This window comes from Choloepus didactylus, chromosome 3, assembly GCF_015220235.1.
Source record: "Choloepus didactylus isolate mChoDid1 chromosome 3, mChoDid1.pri, whole genome shotgun sequence".
Lineage (NCBI taxonomy): Eukaryota > Metazoa > Chordata > Mammalia > Pilosa > Megalonychidae > Choloepus > Choloepus didactylus.
In genome coordinates, this window is record NC_051309.1 from 46,431,676 (window position 1) to 46,455,150 (window position 23,475).

The 23,475-nt window shown below is 36.9% G+C and overlaps 1 protein-coding gene and 1 pseudogene across 1 annotated transcript in view; both read left to right on the plus strand.

Moving 5' to 3' along the window:
• Positions 1 to 23,475, plus strand: part of GRXCR1 (glutaredoxin and cysteine rich domain containing 1) — a 122,362-nt gene that overhangs the window by 93,133 nt on the left and 5,754 nt on the right. The window contains exon 3 of the mRNA XM_037828926.1: positions 20,823 to 20,888. Coding sequence (XP_037684854.1) covers positions 20,823 to 20,888 — 66 coding nt within the window. The remainder of the gene's footprint in view (positions 1 to 20,822; positions 20,889 to 23,475) is intronic.
• On the plus strand, positions 6,753 to 8,116 carry LOC119528600 (annotated as a pseudogene).

A 23,475-nucleotide genomic window follows, 5' to 3' on the forward strand; every position in this document is an offset into this window, starting at 1 on the left:
TTTGAAAATAGCCAGCACTTTATTATCCAATAAAATAATGCTATTTTTTTTTCTTCTTGCTGCAGTTTCCTGCTTAAAGCTCCAGTGTAAGTGTGGAAATAGTCGAAAATCAGATTTGTTTAAGTTGTTTTTACTACATTCACAGTGTATCATGCTTATTGCTTCAATAGTTTGACACATCTTGTTTTCGTTTCTGTATTAAGACCTAGAAGACTATAATTTTAGTAGTTTGATTCATGTAATAACGTGCTGAAAAAATGACTGCATTGTTAATATGTGTCAGTACATTCAGAGTATTAAAGATTAGGAGATTGTAATGGGGGTAAAATTCATATTGTAGTATAATTACTTATTTATAAGTGATTATAAGGAATATAAATGTTTCATAGTAAGATTTCCTTGACTAATAGATTTTGTTTTTTAGGACAGGTTTATGTTTATAGAGAATTGGGCAGATAATATGGAGAGTTCCCATATACTTGCTCTCTTCCCCCTTACAGTTTCTCTTTTATTAATACTTGCGTTAGTGTGGTACATTTGTTGCAACTGATGACCCAGTACTGATACACTGTTATTTACTAAAGCCCATAGTTTATATGCAAGTTCACTCTTTGTGTTGTACAGTTCGAAGGGTTTTGACAAATGCATAATGTCATCTATGTCACCATGAGAAATATTTTTTAAGGATTTAAAAAGAAAATAATTACCATGGTTTGCTTTATTTTTCTATTTCTTGTTTTTCTTTATGACATCCCCAATTTTGGGAGAAAAAAAATAAAAATGCAGTTTCTTCTAAATGTTTTTTTCTCTTTTAATTTCTTGGTAAATACCACACATACAACATTTGAAATGGCAAATGCTGCTTTCATCAGAAGTGGGATTTTTGTTTTACTCCTTCCTTCCTTCCTTCCTTCCTTCCTTCTTCTTTCCCTCCCTTCCTCCCTTTCCCTCCCTCCCTTCCTCCCTCTTTCCCCTTTCTCCCTCCCTCCCTCCCTCCCTTCCTTCCTTCCAATAAAGTGTGTTTTATTTTTTACAAGGAAAACATAATATTAAAGAAAGAACTGGAAATGTGCCCCCTTCTGCCTCCTCCCTGTCTATCTTCTTGTTTTTCCTGTGCCCTAGGTATTAATCAGGAATTAATAATCCCCAATGCATCTTCTACCCTGAGGTGAGAAAGTTGGAAAATATAGTGAGAAAATAGAAATTTAGCTTTTGCTTGCTGTATCAACTTCTGAACCAGAAGCTCTAGTTTTCAATTACTTACTTGTAAACTAAGAAATATCTATTAGGCTCCAAATAGGTAGCAGCAATTGTGCTGCTGTGTGTATGTCCTGCAAAATGGAACAGACATGTTGCCCCTTCTCTATCTGTTTCATAAATAAGCAGGTGTGGAAGAAAATCAACCAGAGCTCTGTGAGCATGATCCTAGCTATAAGAAGAAGTTTCTTTCTTAGCAAAGGAGGAAAAAATGTTTTGGTAGGGCAAAGCAAGAGTGGCTCAGTGGAAGCCTACTTATAATTGTGCCTAAGAGTCTCCCCCTGAGTACCTCTTTGTTGCTCAGATGTGGCCCTCTCTCACTAGCTAACCCAACTTGGCAGGTGAACTCACTGCCTTCCCTGCTGTATGGAATCTGACTCCCGGGGGTGGAAATCTCCTGGGCAACGCAGGATATGACTCCCGGGGATGAGCCTGGACCCAGCATCGTGGAATTGAGAAAATCTCCTTGACCAAAAGGAGGACGCAAAATGAAACAAAATAAAGTTTCGGTGGCTGAGAGATTTCAAATGGAGTCGAGAGGTCACTCTGGAGGGCTTTCTTATGTTCTATATAGATATCCCTTTTTAGGTTTCAGTGTATTGGAATAGCTAGAAGGAAATACCTGAAACTGTGGAAATGCAACCCAGTAGCCTTGATTTTTGATGATGATTGTTTAACTGTGTAGCTTACAAGATGTGACAGTGTGATTGTGAAAACCTTGTGGCTCACACTCCCTTTATCTAGTGTTTGGATGGATGAGTAGAAAAGTGAGGACAAAAACTAAATGAAAAATTGGGTGGGATGGAATGATTTGGGTATTCTTTTTTACTTTTATTTTTTATTCTTATTTTTATTCTTTTTGGTGTAAGGAAAATGTTCAAAAATTGATTGCGGTGATGAACACACAACTATATGATGGTACTGTGAAGAGTTGATTGTACACCACGGATGATTGTATGGTATGTGAATATATCTCAATAAAACTGAATTAAAAAAAAAGAGTGGCTCAGTGGAAGTTCATCTGCTTTCAGGAATAATTGGCCAAGGATAATTCCTGGAGAAGGGAATACAATTCTTTCATATTAGCAGCCACTGTTGATCAATTTGGATTGTATCAAGAAGGGTGCAAAGGACAAGTTAGGGGCTAAAATCTTGTGCAAGAGAGGGTGAGGAGGAATAGCTCCAAGGGACAAGGACAAAGGAGGGCCTATGAGAAAAGTCCTTGGTCCTTCAGTGTCTCTCCTATAAGGTAATATAAGTTGATAAATGGAAGGAAATCAAGAGACATAGGTTCTAGTTAACTCTACCACACATTTCTGGGCAATTCTAAAATTCTTCTGTAGTTTGGTGAAAAATATCAAGAGAAGTAAAGGGCCGCTTTGCCCAGTCTTGCTCTGCTCTATCTCCTGTTGTAGTGAGGAGAAGGAGTTGTGTAGATTTATTATCTTATTGAGTATGCACTGTTATTCAACTTATTGCACAAATTTTATTGAGTGCTTCCTTTGTGGACAGTCTTCCTCATAATCTAGTGGAAGAAACAAGCCTTAGTAATCACCCTAATCAGTGTATAATTGCAAAGTGAGATATTCTGAAGGAAAGGAATGGAGTCTTGGAGAGCACCTAATAAGGTAACTTTACCCAGGTGAGGGCTAGTTAGGGAAGACTTGCCTGGGGAAGTGACGAGAGATGAGATAAAGGTGAATAGAAGTTGGAGAAGAGTTGATCAGATTTTAATTTTGAAAAGTCCACTGTTAGCTTACCCTTATATGCTACTGTGAAGTAAATTTCCAATCTAGATATTTTCTTTTCTTTAAAAATTTTGTTGGGAATATGAAGGATATTTTTAAAAATTAAAAATACATGAAGCTTACTGCCTTAATGAAACCATGTTCATTTTCTCCTTATTGCCTTCCAGTGAACATATGCACACATACATATTTTTTTTTATAGTGGCCTTCACAATAAATGGACCATTTTTACTCTGCTTGTTAAGCCAAACATTATATCAATAATGTTTTTCAGTTTTTGTCCAGTTCTTATAATTAACCTTGGAAATGCCTTTATATTTCATCATGATAACACATTTGAGTTTATTAAAATCGTTTCCCAACCTTGGAAATTAAAATTGTTTCCAGTTTGGGGGTTTGTTTTATAGATGATGTTGGATATAGATTTTTGTTCTTGTGGAATTACATGTTTAGGATAAAATCCCAGAGGTGGGAGTTCTGAGCTATAGCTGGATTTTAGCAATATTCATCAATAAATTTCAGTTTTCCTGCTTTGGGCATTTTACAATGTACTTTTCACTAAAAATCTTTGAAAAAGAGTTTGAAAAAGATTTAATTTATTTGCATATGTAGAAATGATTCATTTTTAAACTCTTCCTGGTAGAAATGACCTTTTATTTGGAAGTTAAACAGTATACTTTATTTTGCCCATTTTTTTTTTGACTTTGCTGGAAATAGAAATCTGCATAATTGAGTATCAGCCACCAGGAGTCACTGGCTTACCACATCCTTGCTGTGAGGAGCTTGCACCTGACAATCCCATGCATACAGCTGAATAGGGTGGCATTGAGGAAAGTGACATATGGTACTGATCTTATTAAAATGCCAAGGCATTTGCTGCCTTTCAAAGGAATGAAAGCTATATATGCCATACTTTATGTCAATGAAATGAATTAGGGAATGATATTTTGAATTTTAACTGTTTTCTCCTTCTAAGGTAAGGTGCAGGCATTTCATGTGTCAATTATTCTGTCCATGACAAATTAAACAGAGTATCATCTTTGAAGAACTGGAGGATCTACCCAGCCTTGCCCAGGACACATTCTCAGTGAGTCTGAGGGTTTAGACAGTTGTTTAAAGGAAAACTGGTATGTTTACTCGGGACTGATGTCAGGCCAAAAAGGCTTTACTAATTACCATGGGCTTATGGGAAAACACCTTAAATATAAGCATCCTCAAGCTTTCAGATTTCTTCATTATGCCACTTTATCATAGGCAGCATTTAATCAATAAGGAGTAGATATTATTTTTTCAGACTATCATTTTTACTTTAAAAAGCATGCAGAAAAATATGTATATTTTTTCAAATGCTTTTAAAGGTGAAACTTAGGGGTCAAAATGCTTTTATTACAAGCAAAAATTATACCAGCAGTGAGTGGAATTTTGATTTATAAATCCTGCTTTATATGCAATGTCACAGAAATCTATCTCTAACATAGAGTTACAGTCATCTGTCCTTGTGACTTGTGGTTTGCTCTGCTGTAGCTAATACTGTCTGATTAAAAATATACATTATGGTAGGGTAGAAATAGCTTTGGTTACAAAATGACAGGGAACAAAGCATAGGCATAAATTTATTACGTTCAGTGCCATTTTATCACCCTAATAAGTCATCTTTAACTTTGACCTAAAGTTACTTGAAGAATAAACCATCTTAGCTTTTCCAGCTTGTACTTTTTGATATGTGGGCCTTATGATCTGCACAATTAAGAAATCTTGACTCATATTTTTTGTATGTGGAAGATGTACTACATCATTCTTCCAAAATAACAGATTTGGCTATAACCAATTTTTATTTTTGCTTTACAAACTGTCAAGTATCCATTCCATTGTAAATTTATTCAGCAAAACCATCAATCTTAAAAGTTCAGATTTTCTGTGGAAAGTTGTCATCTTTAATTACAGTGTTTGAAGACAACTGTAATGTATCCTCAAAATTGCAATTTAAAAAGATGGCAAAAATAACATACTGACTGTATAAAAATATAAACTCTGGGAAATGCCATAAGTATTATATATTAGTATTTATATTAATAAAACAGACATTAATAAAGCATGACTATCTTACAATATGCCTGTATACTTCTCCCTCTATCACATCCCTCACATTCCCTTGGCTGCCGAGTACTCTGGATTCTATTTCCTGAATATTGTTTACTTTTCTTTAATTCCCCCATTGTAGTTCACTCTCTCATCATGTCTAGTCTGTATCCATTTCAATAATGTTTTGAATAAATGAATTCACTTCTTTGTATGCCACTGATGGATATTTTAATGAAAATATAGGCACAAATACAAATTGGAGGTGATTACCTGTTGGTATGGTACATTTTGGGTAGATATCCTAAAACGGATAACTAAAAGTTGCTGCTTTTCTCTCCCTCTCCCTTTCCCTTCCCCTTCCCATCCCTTCCCTCTTCTCTCCTTCCCATTCTTCCTCTCTCCCTCTCTTCCTCTCTCTTTTTTTTTTTTTTGCAACGTGTAGAAAACTATTTGGTGAAGGTTGTTATTAGTCACAGATTGCAATTTTAATGATGGCAAATTGCAATTTTAATAATGAGGGGCAGTGTCCTGGTTAATGTCAAACTCCAACTAAAATTTATGGCAGAAGAGAATAATAATAACATGCAGCTGAAGAGAATTACTTGTATTTAAAAGTGCCCATTTATTGAACATTTTGTGAAGGGCACAGCAGTAAATGCAGAATCTCGCTAAATCCTCACAGCTGTATGAGGTAGATGCTCTCATTACCCCATTTTACAAATAAAGGGGCAGGGGCTACAAGAGATTAAGAAGCCTACCAAATTTCCCACACCCAGTAAGTGGAGCACAGATTGGATTGGGGCTTTCTGAATCTAGATTTTATACTCTCAGCCCCCAAGCCTAGATTTGCTTCCCATCATTTGACTGCATTCTGCCTATAAATTTAGCAAATTCTTTCTCTTAGTTTCCTTTCATAATGTTTTTCTATTGGCTGATTCCTTTCTTTTCTTAATATAAAAATAAACTGGAAAGAGCACCCTGAAACTTTTACCATATAAATCAGGAGCACCAGTTATTTTCAAATTCAGGACACATGCACATATTTTCATTCATATAATCAATATGTTCCTCATATATGTATCTAAGTAGAGGACAAAAAATACTTCAACATATCTGAAAAAAAGTAGAAATTATGGAAATCAATTTCTGAAGATAATACCAGAGAAATAGAAGTAAATGATAAATAGTAAATATATAAATAATCATATAACGTGGCCACTCCTTAGGCTTTATAAGGAAAAAAGGAAGCCTGTTCCTGGTCTAAATGAAGAAAAGAAACAAGAAAAGCAACAGTGTTCACAGCTGGGCATGCTCACATGTGTGACATTTCCCCACAGAGATCATCTGTCTTAAATATTCCATGTGTCTAACTTCTCCCTAAGTTGGAGGGTCTTGTTTCAAAGAATAATCACCTCTGAAAATGGAAATGCAAGCAGAAGAAATGTTTGTCACTTTTTTGATCCTTCTTCTTAACTGTAGTCATAAGTTAGAATTTTGTATTTCACAGTTTAAATTGTGAGAGTTGACTTTTAAAAAATGATTAACAGGAACTTTCCAGAACTCTCGGTGAGAGGTGGAGGAGCGGCGGTTGCCTGAGCTGCGCACAGCGACGCTCTCCTTCCCGCTCCCCCTCACCGGCCTCGGCCCGCTCACCGGCTGTAGAAAATGGTGAAAGAAACCACTTACTATGATGTTTTGGGGGTCAAACCCAATGCCACCCAGGAAGAGTTGAAAAAGGCTTACAGGAAACTAGCCTTGAAATAACACCCTGATAAGAATCCAAACGAAGGAGAGAAGTTTAAACAGATTTCTCAAGCTTATGAAGTGCTCTCTGATGCAAAGAAAAGAGAATTATATGACAAAGGAGGAGAACAGGCCATCAAAGAGGGTGGAGCAGGTGGGGGTTTTGGCTCCCCCATGGACATCTTTGATATGTTTTTTGGAGGTGGTGGAAGGATGCAGAAAGAAAGGAGAGGTAAAAATGTTGTACATCAGCTCTCAGTAACCTTAGAAGATTTATATAATGGTGCAACAAGAAAACTCGCTCTGCAAAAGAATGTGATTTGCGACAAATGTGAAGGCCGAGGTGGTAAGAAAGGAGCAGTCGAGTGCTGTCCCAATTGCCGAGGTACTGGAATGCAAATAAGAATTCATCAGATAGGACCTGGAATGGTTCAGCAAATTCAGTCTGTGTGCATGGAGTGCCAAGGCCATGGGGAACGGATCAGTCCTAAAGATAGATGTAAAAGTTGCAATGGAAGGAAGATAGTTCGAGAGAAGAAGATTCTAGAAGTTCATATTGACAAAGGCATGAAAGATGGCCAAAAGATAACATTCCATGGTGAAGGAGACCAAGAGCCAGGACTGGAGCCAGGAGATATTATCATTGTTTTAGATCAGAAGGATCATGCTGTTTTTACTCGGCGAGGAGAGGACCTTTTCATGTGTATGGACATACAGCTGGTTGAAGCATTGTGTGGCTTCCAAAAGCCAATATCCGCTCTTGACAACCGAACCATAGTTATCACCTCTCATCCAGGTCAGATTGTCAAACATGGAGACATCAAATGTGTGCTAAATGAAGGCATGCCAATTTATCATAGGCCATATGAAAAGGGTCGCCTAATCATCGAATTTAAGGTAAACTTTCCTGAGAATGGCTTTCTCTCACCTGATAAACTGTCTCTGTTGGAAAAACTGCTACCTGAGAGAAAAGAAGTAGAAGAAACTGATGAAATGGATCAGGTAGAACTGGTAGACTTTGATCCCAATCAGGAAAGACGCCGCCATTACAATGGAGAAGCATATGAGGATGATGAGCATCACCCCAGAGGTGGTGTTCAGTGTCAAACCTCCTAGTTGGAGCCAGTGAATAACACTCACTACTGGCATTTTATATGCAGTAGTGAGTAAGTGAAAGACTGTAATCATAATATGCTCACTACTTGCTATTGTTTTTGTTTTAATATTCAACTATAGTAGTGTTTTAAAAGTTAAATGAAGAATAAACTCAAATATAAAAGCTCTTACTTTGGCCTGTATGTATGATGACTTTAGTTTGCAAGATAAAGTTTAATAATTGTAAAAACTATTGGTTTAAAAGAAGAAAAATCCCTTTAGCATTTGTTAGGCCATGTCTTGTAATAATTTTTTGCTGTGTACATGGACTAGCTTAGAGTGAAATGCCTAGGTATAGGTATGTGTATTGACTTCAGTGTGTGACCCTTCATTGTTAAGCTATGAAATTAAAACTGTATTTAACTGGCAATCAGAAAAAAAACAAAACTTAACTTGTAGAGAAGTGTTGGTCTTTATAGTTATTCGTATTAAGTGGGATTTGTTGTGATGCTTCTGCATTTCTATTGCCTCAGCTGTTACTTGAAGATGGCACAGTAATAATTTAGTCTGTGGTTTTCAGTAATAGAAATGGTAGCTTTTTAAAGAGGTTTATCATAATATGCTGCTTCTTGAGGGCATGCACTTCTACAATTGCATTCCCTTCTGCTATGCCCTTTTTTTTTTTTTAATATATAAATATGTTGCTTTGTCCTGGTTACATTTATCCCCCTTCTTTTTGGACCATGATATGCCCCAAAGTAGTGATTGCAGGAGCTGGGTAACTTAAAAGTTCAGGTGAAGAGGATCTTTACATGGAAGAGAAATTTGCATGTATAAGATAAGAAGGTGTTCCTTAGGCTCACTTTAAACCATTTAACTTATGCTCCAAGGTAACTGTAATTTAATGTTGGTAGTATATCAAATTATGAATAGCTTTAATCATATGTTTAAAAGATATGTTCACATGCTTTAATCTGAGTATCGGAATTTAAGCAATTCTTGAAATGTATGAATGTCTCCTTAATATACTGATTACAAAGCGAAAAAAAAATGATTAACAAATTAGTAGACTTGGCTATCCTGGCAATGAAATTACAGCCACCTTGTTTCCTTGATCTCCAGTGCCCACATCTGGGATGTCAAAAAGGCATTTTTAAACCAACAGTAGACTTAGGAACAAACGACTTAACAGTTTGATACTCGAGGCTTCCTTACTCCTTAGGATACGGAAAGCATTAATGTGAACCCCCAAACTCCGTTCTTAGTGTCAGCCAAAATTCTCACCAAGACCTTAATAAATACCTGAAGATGAAGTGGGAGGGATGAGTGTAGTGGGTTTCAAATTCCTGTGATCACTCAGATGATAGTTTTTTATTCTGTGCAGTTTCTGTCCTATACTATAATCAACACTGATGCACATTTCAGTCCTTTTCCGATTTCCCTGTACATTCTACCTATGAAGCTTGTGCAAGTGAATTTTAATTTACTGAAGAATCAGAGGGGTGAATTAGGAGACACAAAAGAGGGAGTTGCATTGCACTAACAGAGACAGCATCCAATTAAATGTGAGCCTTAATTTGCACATCTTTTCACTGCCTTCCCTCATCCCCTCTTATTCTCTCCTCTCTGGAAGAATCTATCCTTGGCTCCTGAAGGACACTGAGGCAATGCTCTTTGGCTGCCGCTTGTGTCCTACCTACATCCAGCCTCAGGCCTACTTTTCCCCAAGACCAGGGCATTTTCCCAGACTGATAGTTTCTCCGTTAAAGGTATCTTGCTTGGAGCACTAGTTTTAAAAACTCATTTAAACTTTATCATAAACTGAATCAAGGAAACAGCTTTAATTCACTAACATCTTTTGGAAAGTCGACAAACTGATACTCCAGCCCTAAGCATATGGTTAGCTCAACATCTGTAAGCAGAAACCAAGCCCACTAAATTCCTGAGATGATTTGCTGTCAGATGGTTGTTGGAGTTTAGCTGCTACTTAATGTATCTTTTGTTTCCTTTTGCAATTTATAAGCCTACCCTGATTGTGTTATTACCAAAACATATGGGTGGATGTGAGGAGGACTATATTTCCAAATTCGTGGGTTTACCATGGCTCCACACTAAGGACAATAAGTACAGCTACAGTTATTACCTTCCTTCTTCAATTCAAATCCTACCTCTTTCTCAGAGGTTATCAGATGCCTTTGTACCATGGCCAATTTTCCTTCCCTGGTGGTCCATTAGCTATGTTTGCAGTAGGATATTCTTTCAGTTTTCTTTTGCTTATCTTAAATATGGTTATCTTTTTTGTTGCCATTTTAAAAATTTATCTTGAACTGGAGCTAAGCCCCATCACACTTCAGTAGACCATAGTTTGGCGTGGGGCTTGGTGCTGGACTTTGCAAAGGTCAAGTTTGCTGTCTTAATTGCGTTTTTGACTATTGGAAAACATCCCATTTTAAATGTGAATTCAGGAATCAGTGACAGATATTTATTCTGCACTATGAGAAAAGGTACCTGATTTTATACAGAGTTTTTTTTTTGAGGAGAAATGTATTTATTTGTGTTCTTCAAAATATAAGTCCTCAGCAGTGTATGCGTCTCACTAGATGCTTTCAAGTGACTTGCTTATAATTATTTGACTATGTGTTTGATATCCTTCTTATATTTTAGTTGTTTTGTTCCTTAGTGCTGGGCTAAATGTGCCAATGCCATGTTTTTTTTCCTGCTTTCTGTCCCCTTTCATCCTGCTTACAAATCCCAGAGGCAAATAGATGATAGTTTATTTTGATTTCATAGAAAAAGGAGGCACTGATACAGTCTGATGGAGACAAGACTTGTATTGAGCCAGAATTTAGTTTCTGAGATGTTTTGGCATCTTTAATTTCAGAATGTACCTGCATTTGCAGTAGACTTTGAGAAACTGGGTAGATTATTATTATATTTATTACTTTATTATGTGTACACTATCCTTTACCTTTAATTCAAGGCTTTCTTTTAATTGTGGATTTATGTATATTTATTAGGCTGAACAGTAAGAAGTTGTTGATATTTGGTCATTTTTGACAATGAGGGCAATGCCATATTGTTCAACGTTACATTGTTAAAGAATCAAGTGCCACTGCAGAAAGAGAGGCTGTGATCAGAATGCAAACACCTAAGAACTAGGCCATAGAATTTCACCAGCACTGATATTTAAGATAGACTGTAAATCTGGGAGAGTGAGATATTGGACATGGGAGAAGAGGAGACCAAGCACCCTGCTTTCTCTTCCTTGGTTCTGAATTTTGTCCATTAAGAAGGTCAACACTTAGGAAAGGAAGCCTGAAGTATGATCTTTCATTTAGCAAACATTTATGTGAAACTAGTGTTAGAAACAAGCATTGTACCTTAAAAATGCTCACTCAGTTGTGGAGGAGAAAAGAATTTATTCACGATCTTGCGAGAACGGATGCACAGCCAGAAACATGGCAGGCATGCCAGAAAAAGAACATGGCGATAGTTGTATCCTACTCCTAACAGGCATGTCCCTCCCATTTCCCCACTGGCTGGGTGCTCTAGAGGTTACAGCCTATCTGAGAGAGCTAACTAGCCTGTCTTTGAGATTTTGAATTGTACAGCCTATCTGAGAGAGCTCATCCAGTTTAAATTTCCTGCTGAGAGTCCCTGCCTTTGACTATACCCCCACATTCTTTTACATTCCAATAACCCTGGTTATCTTTCCCACATAAGGAACTGGCGCTGATTCTAGACTTACATCATGGCACTATCTCTCTTTTTTCTTCCCCTCACTATGGGGCTAGTTTAAGCCAGCTCTTCCACCCAGTCTCCATTTTCTCTATTCCATGTGGTCTTTATGTGAAAGCTAAACTTAACTCTTTCTTACACTAGTATGAATCCAGTCTCACACTAGGTGTCAGTTATATGCAGTGTTGAATGATATAACAGTGTTCTCTGCTTTCAAGGACAGCACATTCTAGTAGTGGCATGGGTTGTGGGTCAGAGAATGAACAAGTAAATAAATACAAAATTATGTATTGAGAAAATGCTATGAAGTTCACAGGATACAGGACTGAAAGCAATTAGGAAAAGAGATTAATTAATTTGGCTTTTATTCTCATACCTCATAACATCTTCACCAATTAATCTTATATTTTCAAATACTTTGCTGAATGAGTTTTATTTTTAAAATATTTGGGGGGCTCTCCTTATCTTCATTTTCTTAGTCTGCTATGGCTTGGATTATAAAACCTTATTGCACTGATATCTTTTTCCTAGTTTTTATTTGTTAAGTTTTATCTAGCTTTTATTGATTATATTAAACTTATTTTTATTCTCAGGATCTTTTTATTTTAGTTTTTACTACTTCAGATATGTTTTTATTTCTCTTAGCTTATTTCATCTTTTTAGTATTTAGTATATTTTATTTATGACTGTGTTTTACCTTATTAAGTTGCTGATAAGGTAAATGGCTATAAGGGAAATAGCTATTGTATTAATTCATACCCTGATCAAAGAGACTAAATATTTACTCTTTGGATCACCCTGAAGCAGCCAGTCTGCATCCTTTAACCAACCACCTCTATTTCCACCCATTTCCTTCTGTGTTGACTCCTCATCTCTGATATCTTCATGAGGGAAAAAAAAGGGAGATGCATAGATTAAAACCCCTTCACAGCATAATAAGCTTGCCTGTACTGTGGCATGAATAAAATGTTGATGCACTCTGTGAGAAGTACCATAAAGAATGATAAAATCTAAAATCTGTTCTTTATCATCTATCATCACTGTACATTAGATAAAAACTCATTACTTTTGTGGTATGTGATTAGCATAATAAAGTAATAATAATAGTAACAGATATAATTTATTGAGTACTTATAGTTCAAATAAAAACATTTATATTGGATTGTGGTTTGACATATATTAGTGTCACATGTTATTGTCCCAGATTCCCTAAATAGTAGGTCTTTTTAAAATAAACATTGTTAAATAAATGAAAAATAATGATGTTCAATGGGGAAAAGCATAGGGTTTGAAGCTAGATAGACAGATTTGAATCTTGACTCTGTCAACTCCTAGCTATGTGACCTTGGACAAATCCTCTTATAATCTCTTTGATTCTCAGTTTTTCTACTTTTAGACCTGAAGATTTTTTAAATACAATTTGCAGAGGTGTTGTGAGGATTAAATGAGTGATGCTTATAGAGCCCAGAGTAAATGATAGGTGCTCATTAAACTATTGGAGGTTTTTCCGTAGGGTCTGCTACGATGTCATTGATCTACTTCCTCCTTCCACACCTGTTTAGAGAGACCTGTTCTCTTGTCATTGTCCTACCCACTGAAACATCCAAGATTCTCAAGGGAAGAATCACAGAAGCCTTGTCACTTTGCATTCTTTGGAGGCTATAGAGGCCAAGACAAAGGAGTACCAGGCTCTGTTCTTAACCTAGGTTTAGAGACCTGAGCTTGTTCATCCTCCTTGAAACTGCCTGCTGCAGGATTCTATGCATTCATTTTTTTTAAAATCATTTTTTGTATAACATATATACATAAAAGTGATAACTTTCCAATTGCAATTTAACAAGTAATTGTAGAGCAAATTTCAAACAATGTTATGGGTTACAGTTTCAGGGTCTCAGTTATTTCCTTACTGTGAAATATCTCCATGTAGGAAACAGCTCTGGCAGGGAGAGTTCCTGGAGGAATGGATGAAATAATTATTAATACTGCCCTGATATATTTATTTTCCTAAGTCTTGTTGCTAGAAAAAATTCTTAAATTTCAGGTAGTATCCATGAGTTTGTGCTGGGCACACCTTACTCCTAACATCATCCTTTTTCTTCTCTCTTTCTATCTGTCTCTCTTTCTGTTAAACTAGTTGGTGTTTATTTGTCTTTCAAATAGTTCTGAGCTGGTAGTGATCCAGGGGTATAGATTGTCTCTGCTCTATGAGTGATTCTTCTATCTTGTTGCACCTTTTTTTAGGGTCAATCCTTGTTTCATGGTTAGTAATAGCTTAATTCCATAACATTTTTTTCCCGTCTGTTAAAAGGTGAGAGAGGAAGAATAGGATAATCAGCTTGTATTAAGAGTATGACCTGGAAGCCATAGGAATTGCTTCTGCTCACATCTCACTAACAATTATTTAGTCACATGAATACACCTAACCACAGGGGAGGCTGGCCAATACAGTCTTTCGCTATATGCTATGCTCAAATACATTTCAGGGTATTTTCTAACCAAAAGGAAGAATGGAGGATAGATAGTGGCAGTGGGGTGGGGGTAATTAGTACTCTTTCCATACTATTTAAGAGAAGGAGCATAGTCCCAATAAGAGAAGTTTTTCTGGTTGATTTAAAAAAGAAAGTAGCTGACAAGGAATTTTCCAAAAAGACTCTTTAAAGTAGGCTCCATAGAAAATCCTTATTGTAAGTAATAAGCATTACTTATTGCTGTTTAAAATAGCAACAAGAATAAACAAATATTATTCTTGTTACCAAAGTTCTACATGGGCCAGACACTATGCTAATCACTTAACCTGCATTATTTCCTTTATTACAACCCTACATGGTAGAGGTACTTCTATCTTCCTTTTATAGGCTGAGAAAATTGAGGTTTTGAGGGATTAAGTAATTTCCCCAAGCACACAGCTGGTAAGTAGCAGACACAATTTGAACTGAGATGTGGCTGAGCTCATGATTTTAACCTTAATGCTACAGCCTCCCAACATATTTCATTACCCATGTGATTTACTTCCTCTCATTCCAGGATTCCAGGAAGATTCTCATCATCCTAATTCTCCTCTTCTGAAGACATATCATAAATTGTCTTAAGGAGGGATCAATCTCAGTAGAAGGAAATCATCTGTTTCATTGCTAGTTGTGCTGGTTACTTTCTGCTTTCCCTTCCAGATCCACTCTCTGCCCTTCTCTTCCCTACTCTGTGCCTTAAGAAGGCAAATAGACTGCAACACAAAGGCTCCTTGCCCTGTGATTTCCAGTTGGATTTAGGCAGAGGGAGGCTAGGGCAGGAAATCTGAGTGGGGTTGGGATATTTTTTTTCCTCTGCTCACCATATTCAGATTTGGCAGTTGCTGAATTCCTCTTAGTCCTTTTCCCATAGCTATATATCTCTTGTCAGGTTCTGTAAACACCATACCTTCCCCACTTAACTTCAGACCTAGGGATGATAAAGGGACTTCCTATGGTTGCCAGCACTTACATGCTTCACCAAGACTTGTTGGTTTACTTAACCTGCTCCACATTTCTGTAGATTAAACTTCATTAAACTGTCTTCAACTAAACTCTTTAAGTACGCCACTTGTTTCCTGTTGGAATCTCAAATGCTATATTGAGTTATCCCCAGGAACTTAAAAATAACCATTATTAGGCAACTTTTGGCTCTTTAGAATTAGAGTACCTTATAGAAATGGGGTGCCAGTCTTATTTCATGACCATGAACTTCAGTACTCTGCAGAAAAATCTTTCTAGGATTAAACTGAGGACAGAATCTTTGATCCTCTGATCATGTTTCTAGGATAGTAACATGAAAGATAAAGTAATTTTTATTGAATACATAGGCTGCAGTGATGGATTTTTATATATATCCATATATAAACATACTTGGATCCCCTTTGGGCTGACAGCCCATTCATTCATGTTGGAACTCACTCCTATTAATGGAATCTGTTAATTGACATTTTGATGAACTAATTATATTTCTCAATTACTCTCATGATGTGAATCTTTCTCAAATATTTTTCCTGCTGAGTGATTAAATATCCATATTGTCCTAGAAAAACAGTCAACTTCAATATTCTTCAGCAATATTGTTCGCTAACTGCTCTCAGTCTTTTGACTTTTCAGAGCTTAAAGCAAACTGGTTCTTCCATAATAAAGAACATTTTAGCTGTTCTACCACTTACCAGAGAAATTTTATGGTCTGGAACATCCTCAAATTTCATGCCAACTTTTCTTTTTAATAACCCACAAAATTGAGTCTTTCAATCCAATATTTTGCATGATGAATAATCATATATTAAGCTCAACTACATTTGTTATTATGTTCACTTTCACTTAGGGTAAAATCATCTGAAAACAATGTAAGACTCGACTCTTATTGACTTGCATTGATCTTTCATTTTTTTGCTGACTAAAAAAGAAATAATTGGATCAAATTTTGCATGCTCAACATTGGCTGTAGATTATAAATGCTCTCAGGAAGAGTAATAACAACAACTACCATTTATTGAATTCCTACTATATGTCATGCGATGTTCTAGATTCATCATGTACCATCTTGTGTGATCCTTAAAACAACCCTGTAGGCATTACTTTACTCATTTTACAAATGAGGAAACAGAGGCTTACAGGTTTTAACTTAACAAGTTAACTTGTGAATGGAAGAGCTAGAATTTAATCCTGGGTCTTACCATTTAAAAACTTGATGAACCACTGCATTCTAAAAATTGGTTTATGCAGATAATTTTGTGACATAGCAGACAAAAATCTTAAATTTAGTAAATAGAACAGTCTTCTGGCTTCTCCCATCCCAACCACCAACACTATTTTTGTTTTGTTTTTTAACCTTGTGACTTGATATCACTTTTATGTGATTTGATATTAATTTTAAAAGAACTGGAAGATGCCCTTGTGCCATAGAAAAGTGAATGATACATCCCTAAGATCATCTACTTTGATGATATGGTTTTTATTATTACAAATCATGATTGGTCTCCATGGGAAACTAATCTTTATATCTACTGTGAAAAAAGTGGCTTGTCACTAACTATATAAAGCTAAAACCACTGTCTCTAGAAGGCATTTTAGATATCAAAGATCTATATTACTTGCAGAAAGCAAGTCAACTTGTTTAGTTAATTTTGCAGTTAATTCTTCCTGCTGGGGACACAGGGAAACCATTTGAGCTTATCCATGGGAGCCTTTATTGGGTTTTTAAAGACACTGATGGGATATTACTATGCGTACTTGGTACATTTTCCAGGCATAAGTGTTTGGTGTAGAACTCTGGGGACTCAATGGAGTTTGTTAATGCTCTGGAGAAGATCCGAAGCTGATTCCTGAAGTAAAATCTGACTTTGTCAACAGGACTCAGCTGGCCCATCTCCAGGCAGTATTGATGTAACTTCTCATTCTGGTAAGCACAGCAGCCAGAGCAGCAAACACTTATTGAACACATCCTTTGGCAGCAGTGTACTAGGATTGAGTTCCTTGAATGCCAATCCTGCCATCTGCTTTGCTGATTACGTAGCAGAAGAATCCTTGAGAAGCCAAAAGAATGCTAGCCACCTAGTCCTCCTTAGAGAATGAGTCCTCCAGGGGTTTGCTCTTCAGTTCCTATGAAATGCCCAGATGAGAGAAGTGATATGTTTGTATGAATGAGTATGACGGCACACTTTTGCACATTCACGTATTTAAAACAGTGGATAAGGGTTTTTGGCCATCCTAGTCAGCAGGGTTCTGATTTCTTACCTTTTTCTTGCTCCTTGAAGTTGTGGGTGTCTTCCTTTGGTGATCCATATATGATGAAAGATTATATAGACTGTCCTGTCTTTGTCTGCAAAACTTGTTAAATGTAAAATAAAGCAACTTGTCCATATGTCACATCTCAGAGTTCAGAATTCCAAGGTGAGTAGTGTTTGGGTGAGACAGAACTAATTTTATGTATTCAATAGTAATGAGATAAGTCCTTTCCTGACATATGCAACATACTGTAAACAACTGACTAAAGCTGGGTGCTGAGAGAAGAAGAGCTCTGGGACATTTCATAGTTTCTCTAGCACATTCGTTTTGTTTGGAGTCATTGCAGGCTTATTGTAGTGAAAGCTTTCATTCACTTGAATTCTTGGTTAGCTAGTCAACAGTGAGTCCTAACCATAGGCACTCATGTTCTGTCAACTTGGGAGTTACATGTACTGTGTTTTCATTAATACCATTGTATTATATCAGTGAGCATGCTATGTATGCATGGCAGATGGAAAGAGTGTAGGTTTTAGAGTCCACCAGACCTGGATTTAAGATCTGGCCAGACTATGTAATGACAAACTGAAAAGCCCTGGACAAGTTCCTTATTCTCTTCAAACTCCAGTTTCTTCATCTTAAAAATTGAAGTAATAATTCTTACTTTGTAAGGATGATTAAAATAGCCATTTTCTGCTAAGTGCTTAACACATCAATATTATCATTTTCAGGATTGTATTAATTTTCAGAAAATTGATTCTGAACCACTTGAATAATCTACCAGAAATATTTCCATGGGTATCTGGAAAATCTTGGTAAACTATGCCAGAAAATAGAATAAGTAGAAGAGTTACATTTCACAAGTAACAAAGTCATATGTGATATTTCTAGCCAAATACCAAGCAGGAATAAGTTATTTCCCAAGAATGTCAATGTTTGAGGCAACATACTCTCTTTTTGTGGACACAAGGGTTTCTTTGTAGGCCAAATCATAATTTTAATGCCCTTGATGACAAACTGTGATGAAATGAGACCTTTGGAATATACAAACACGACGCAAAACAGGGAAGAATGAGAACTACCCTGATTACTGCCCAGAAACTCAGAATGGGAGGAATGTGTATTTTTCCCCTGAAATTTGCTGATTAGGCTGGCAGCCCCATTCTGTTGCTGCCAATGTTTAGAATGAGAGAGCAGGGTCCTCTGATTTCTTTGTCTTCCCCTGTAGGATTTTGCACTTAGGGGTGGTAATAACAGGGTCGGGTAGACTCCAGAGATGTGGGGTTTTGTTGCTGTTACTGCTCTGCGTGTGACACAGTGGTGAGGTGGCTGGTTTCAAGGAAAAGATCTGAGGGCATGCCAGGTTGAGTTGTAGCAACCACGGTGAGTAGCAGCAGTTGAGAAAGGAAAAGAGTTACTCAGTTCCCAGTTCTCTGTTATGGAGCAAATTCTTCTGACCTTAAGCATTTGGTACACTAACTGTATGATGCACCCAGATATCTTGAAGAGCAGAGACTATTTTTCCTTTAGGTACACTGCTTGATGTGAGAAAAGCCTGTATTTCTCCTGAAATCTGTAATCTGCTCTTGTAGTAAGGTTGTAGGAATTATTTGGTGGAAGCAGAACAAATTTCATGTATTTAATGAGGTAGGTCTTTTTCTGGCATGTGTACTGTATTCTAAACAACTGACTTAAGGCATGGTGCTGATTAAGAAAGGAGCTAGGACGTGCAGGTAATAGCTTCTCTGGAACATTCATTTTATCTGGAGTCATTGTGGGTATATCTTCCTGCATTCAGGAAAAGTGAGGCATATATTCTCCAAGTGTGCCAAATTCTCCAGAGGCTTTTTTTCTAAATCCTAGAAGAAATAGAATGCAGCAAAACTAAAATATTACCCATTATTACTGTTTCAGAATTCAATGTTTTGTCATGGTGTTTTTTTTTTCTTTACTTTTGTTCTCAATTTAGGTGTCATCATTTCTGCATTCCTAGACAGACACCAACAAATAAAAGAATATAAGCTACCTTGTAGATCTCTATATATTCTCTGTAACCCTGTGTATTCATTCATAGTGCTTTTTAATATATCAACTTGACATTTCTGATGGCGATAAAGATGACATGAGTTATGTGAGATAAACTGAAGAAAAATGAAACCAAGAACTAAAGACTCCTATACTTCACTATAGGACTTGCCTACCCTATCTTAGAAATCTCACCCTGTTGTCAAGGTCCAGATCAAATGCACCACCCTCAGAAAGCCTTCCAAACCCTGTTGTGGTTTCTGAACCCACCTTCGTTTTGCACCATCATTTTCCTTTCTACATTGTAGTTTACTTCTTTGTGTATTGACATAAAAATATATTGCAACCTCCTAAGAACTCGGGCCTCTTTATTTTTTAAATGAATCTCTGTGCTTTCCATCCTGCCTAGCACAGATGGGAATCCAAAAACATATTTATGGCACGATGATATTTCTCCCTGTTGTTAAGCTAACATTGATTCTGCACACACTATTCTCCAGCAGCACTGCTAAATGCTGTGGATACAAACAGGACAAGACAGACGTGGTCCCTGCCTTTGATTAGAAATAATTACTCCAATTTTTCCTTCCCCCCTCTCTATGAGTATATGTTGGGAAGTGCAGTGGGAGAATGTAAGATGAGGCTGGAAAGGCGTGAGAAGTAGGGGGGTAGTTTGAAGAAGCACGATGAGCTTGTTGTGAACTCCATACATTACCCCATTTCTCACTTTGCAATAAAGTTTTGGAAGTTAATTAACATAGGCTCTAGAGTAATTCTTTAACTTGTGTTCAAATTCTTACTCTGCCTCCCATCTGAATACCTTGGAATTATTTAATCTGATGGAGGTTCAGTTTCTGCTAATAATAGAGTCTACCATATCGATGAGATGTTTGGTGCCTAGTTCACAATATGTGCTTAATTGTTGTTGTTGATGATGATGATGATGATGATTAGCTGCTGTCATCTTCACATGCATGACTCTAAAGAGGGCATGTCCAGGACTGACGTGTTAGAGCAGAGACAACCCAGGAAGAGGATTTGCTCAATGGTTTTCTTTCCCAGATGGCAGAGCTGACTCCAGGCCCATTAGACAATTTTGAAGGGTAGGCTGGACCCTTCCATATCTGGACTTAATCTGCCAGCTGTGAGCTTTCCAGCACTCACCTTCTGAAAGTCTTCTGCCTCCCCTAGCCTGCAGTAAGCCTTGCTAGATGGGAAACTATCTGAAAGCAAAGAGGATTTCTTCTCTTGGTTGGCTTCCTGTTCTTAAGTTTACTCAGGTCTGAAGGGAAAAATCATATTTAGTATTTTGTGGGATAAATTTTCCTGGCTAGAGCTTTATTTTCTCAAATACTAACAAAATGGATTTTCTTTTCCCCCAACCCTCTCTTGTTAATAGGGTGCTGAGAAAATTTTGTCAATGAATGAATCAGGAGAACTGCAAGACCTCTTAACCAAAATTGAGGTAATTGTGCTTTTAGCAACTGATTTTTAGTAATCAAAATGTTCAACACATTCTGGTTGTAACTGGCTTTCCTAATTGAGTTTCCCCTCCCCCATGTTCTTACAAATATGTAATAGGATACATGTGGCAGTTTTAATTTGATATCATCTGCCATTTTTTGCTCCAACTTAAGTGTTTTTTCTGTTAGTTTCCAGCAACCTTGTACTATTAGATGAACATTCAGATCAGCTTTCTTTAGCACCTGATGATTCTCTGTAATAGAGACATCGATTCAAATCAGGCAGTTGTCTTGAAGCACATTTACAACTTTTCATTTAAAGCGTTTACCATTTTTCTGTGACCAGTTGATTATTTCTGAAGATAAAAAAAATATTATTTGTCCCAAAGGTGGACATCCAAGTCGCCTCCAACTCCCTCCCTCAAACAAACTGTATTCCAAGGAACAGCCTTGAACATGTTCCCGTATGTACTTCTTGGAAGTAGAAATTGCTGGATCCTAGTTTATGCATATGCCTAATTTTCCAGGAAGTGCTGGCTGGCTCTCTGGGATGGTTGCACCAGCCAATATCTCTCCTCTGGAGAATGAGGTTTCTTATGTTCCTACATTTGCACTAATATTTGGTATTACCCAGTTTTCTAATTTTTGCCAGAGTATCAGTTATAAAGGAATATCAGCTTTTTGTTTTAATTTACATTTTTCTGATTACCAGTGAATTTGGGCATCTCACTATATGCTCTTAGATACCTGCAATTCTTCTTTTGCAAACTGTATATTCATATAATGTTGGGCATTAAAAGTCTTGGAATTGTGGGTCTTTTAAAATTGATTTTCAGAAGTTCTTTGTGTATTATAGATATAATTCTTTGTTGGTTTCAGTCATTGTCAACATTTCCTCCAATTCTTTTGCTTTTCTCATGAAGTCTTTCATCCAACAGAAATCCTCATTTATGATATAATTAAATTCAACAGTTTCTCATTATGTTTTGTGCTTTTCAACTTTTTTAAGGAACACCTTAAAGTCACAAAGATACTATCCTACATTTTCTTCTATTAACTTTATAATTTTTCACATCTAGGTCTTTACTCATCTACAGTCTACTTGAATTTTATTACATGTAGTGAGCTAGTTTCCCAGCACCATGTATTATTAAATAATCTATTATCTCCTTATTGATTTGCTATGCCACCTTTATGTTTAATGAAATCCTCATATATACTTGGGTCTTTCTCTGAGCCCTTTAGGCAGTTCCATTGATGTATTGTTTCTTGTGGCACCAATATCATACTGTTTTTATTTTGTGGTTAGTAGCAGCTTTTAGAGTCTGTTAAGGGGATTCTCCCTTATTAGACATCTTTTTAAAGATTGACTTAGCAGTTCATGAACTTTTATTCCATGGAGTCTATATTTCCTTATTTCTGCAACTTGTTAACACCACCATGCTCGATTACTAATAAGCTGAGTGGGGTCTGACTTGTTGATGAAGATTGTCAATGGCCTCAAATATGAGAAGATGGGCAAAGGCAGCAGACACATGTGACAGGTGGCAGTCACTGGTATGGAGACTTGGACTGAATAGAACCAGCTGCACCAATGGGGGTTCTATACCTGGGAGAACAGTTTGCTTTTCTTGATTCACATTCAGGTCTCGTCTTCCTAGCAGGATGTACACTCCATGTGGACACAGATTCTCTTCTATTTTGTTCTATCCTTTACTTCCCATGCCTAGAACAGTGCTTGGCATAAAAAAGGCACAGATACTCAACAAATGTTAGTTGAATGAATTCTCTTTCATTTGATGTGTTTTGGAAGCAGAAAAGCAGCTAAAAGATGAAAAGGAAAAGAAAAATAATTTTATACTTGGGTGAAAAGGATGATTGACAATATCATTTCTTCATAAAATTTATGTATGTATGTATTAATGCATTTGTTTATATTAACAAATGGGCTAGAAATTAGAAGCAATAAGTTGTTTAAGGGTACTGCAAAATGATAACCAAGACAGTTACCTGATCTTGCTGGTGCCCATGAAGAGAAATCCAGGGGAACCCTGAGAAATGTTAGCGTACATCTTGTTATGGCAGACACTGGGAGAATAGAGAGCTCAGATGGCAGAGAGGCTGTAAGTAAGTTTTTGCCTTGCTTTTATTTTTATTTGAAGATAAAAGCAAACATTTTGTTGTCACTCCTAGACAAATTGCCAACATGGCATCCATTTTCTGTACTTATTTTCTTGTAAAGTTTATAACAGTTGCTTAGCTTGATTCTCCCCTGAGGGCTAGTGACTACTGATTTGTTGTTTGTGAGGAGCAGATGAAAGATCCCCAGCTACATATTGAGGATGTTGGAAATGGCATAGAATGTTCATTCAGGCATTTAAGCTGTCAAAACTGTTCTGGCCCTCCCTGGAGAAGAGACAGTTCTGGATGATGGTCCCTCAGAGCTCCCTGTGGGTGGAGAGACAGACACGACTCATTCAGAGCCTACAACAGCAGAGTACCACCAAGTCACCTGGGAAATTAGGCGATGTAGTCTGCCTCTTGCTGAAACTGAATAAACATCTCTTTCAGTGGGTTTATGGCAGTCCA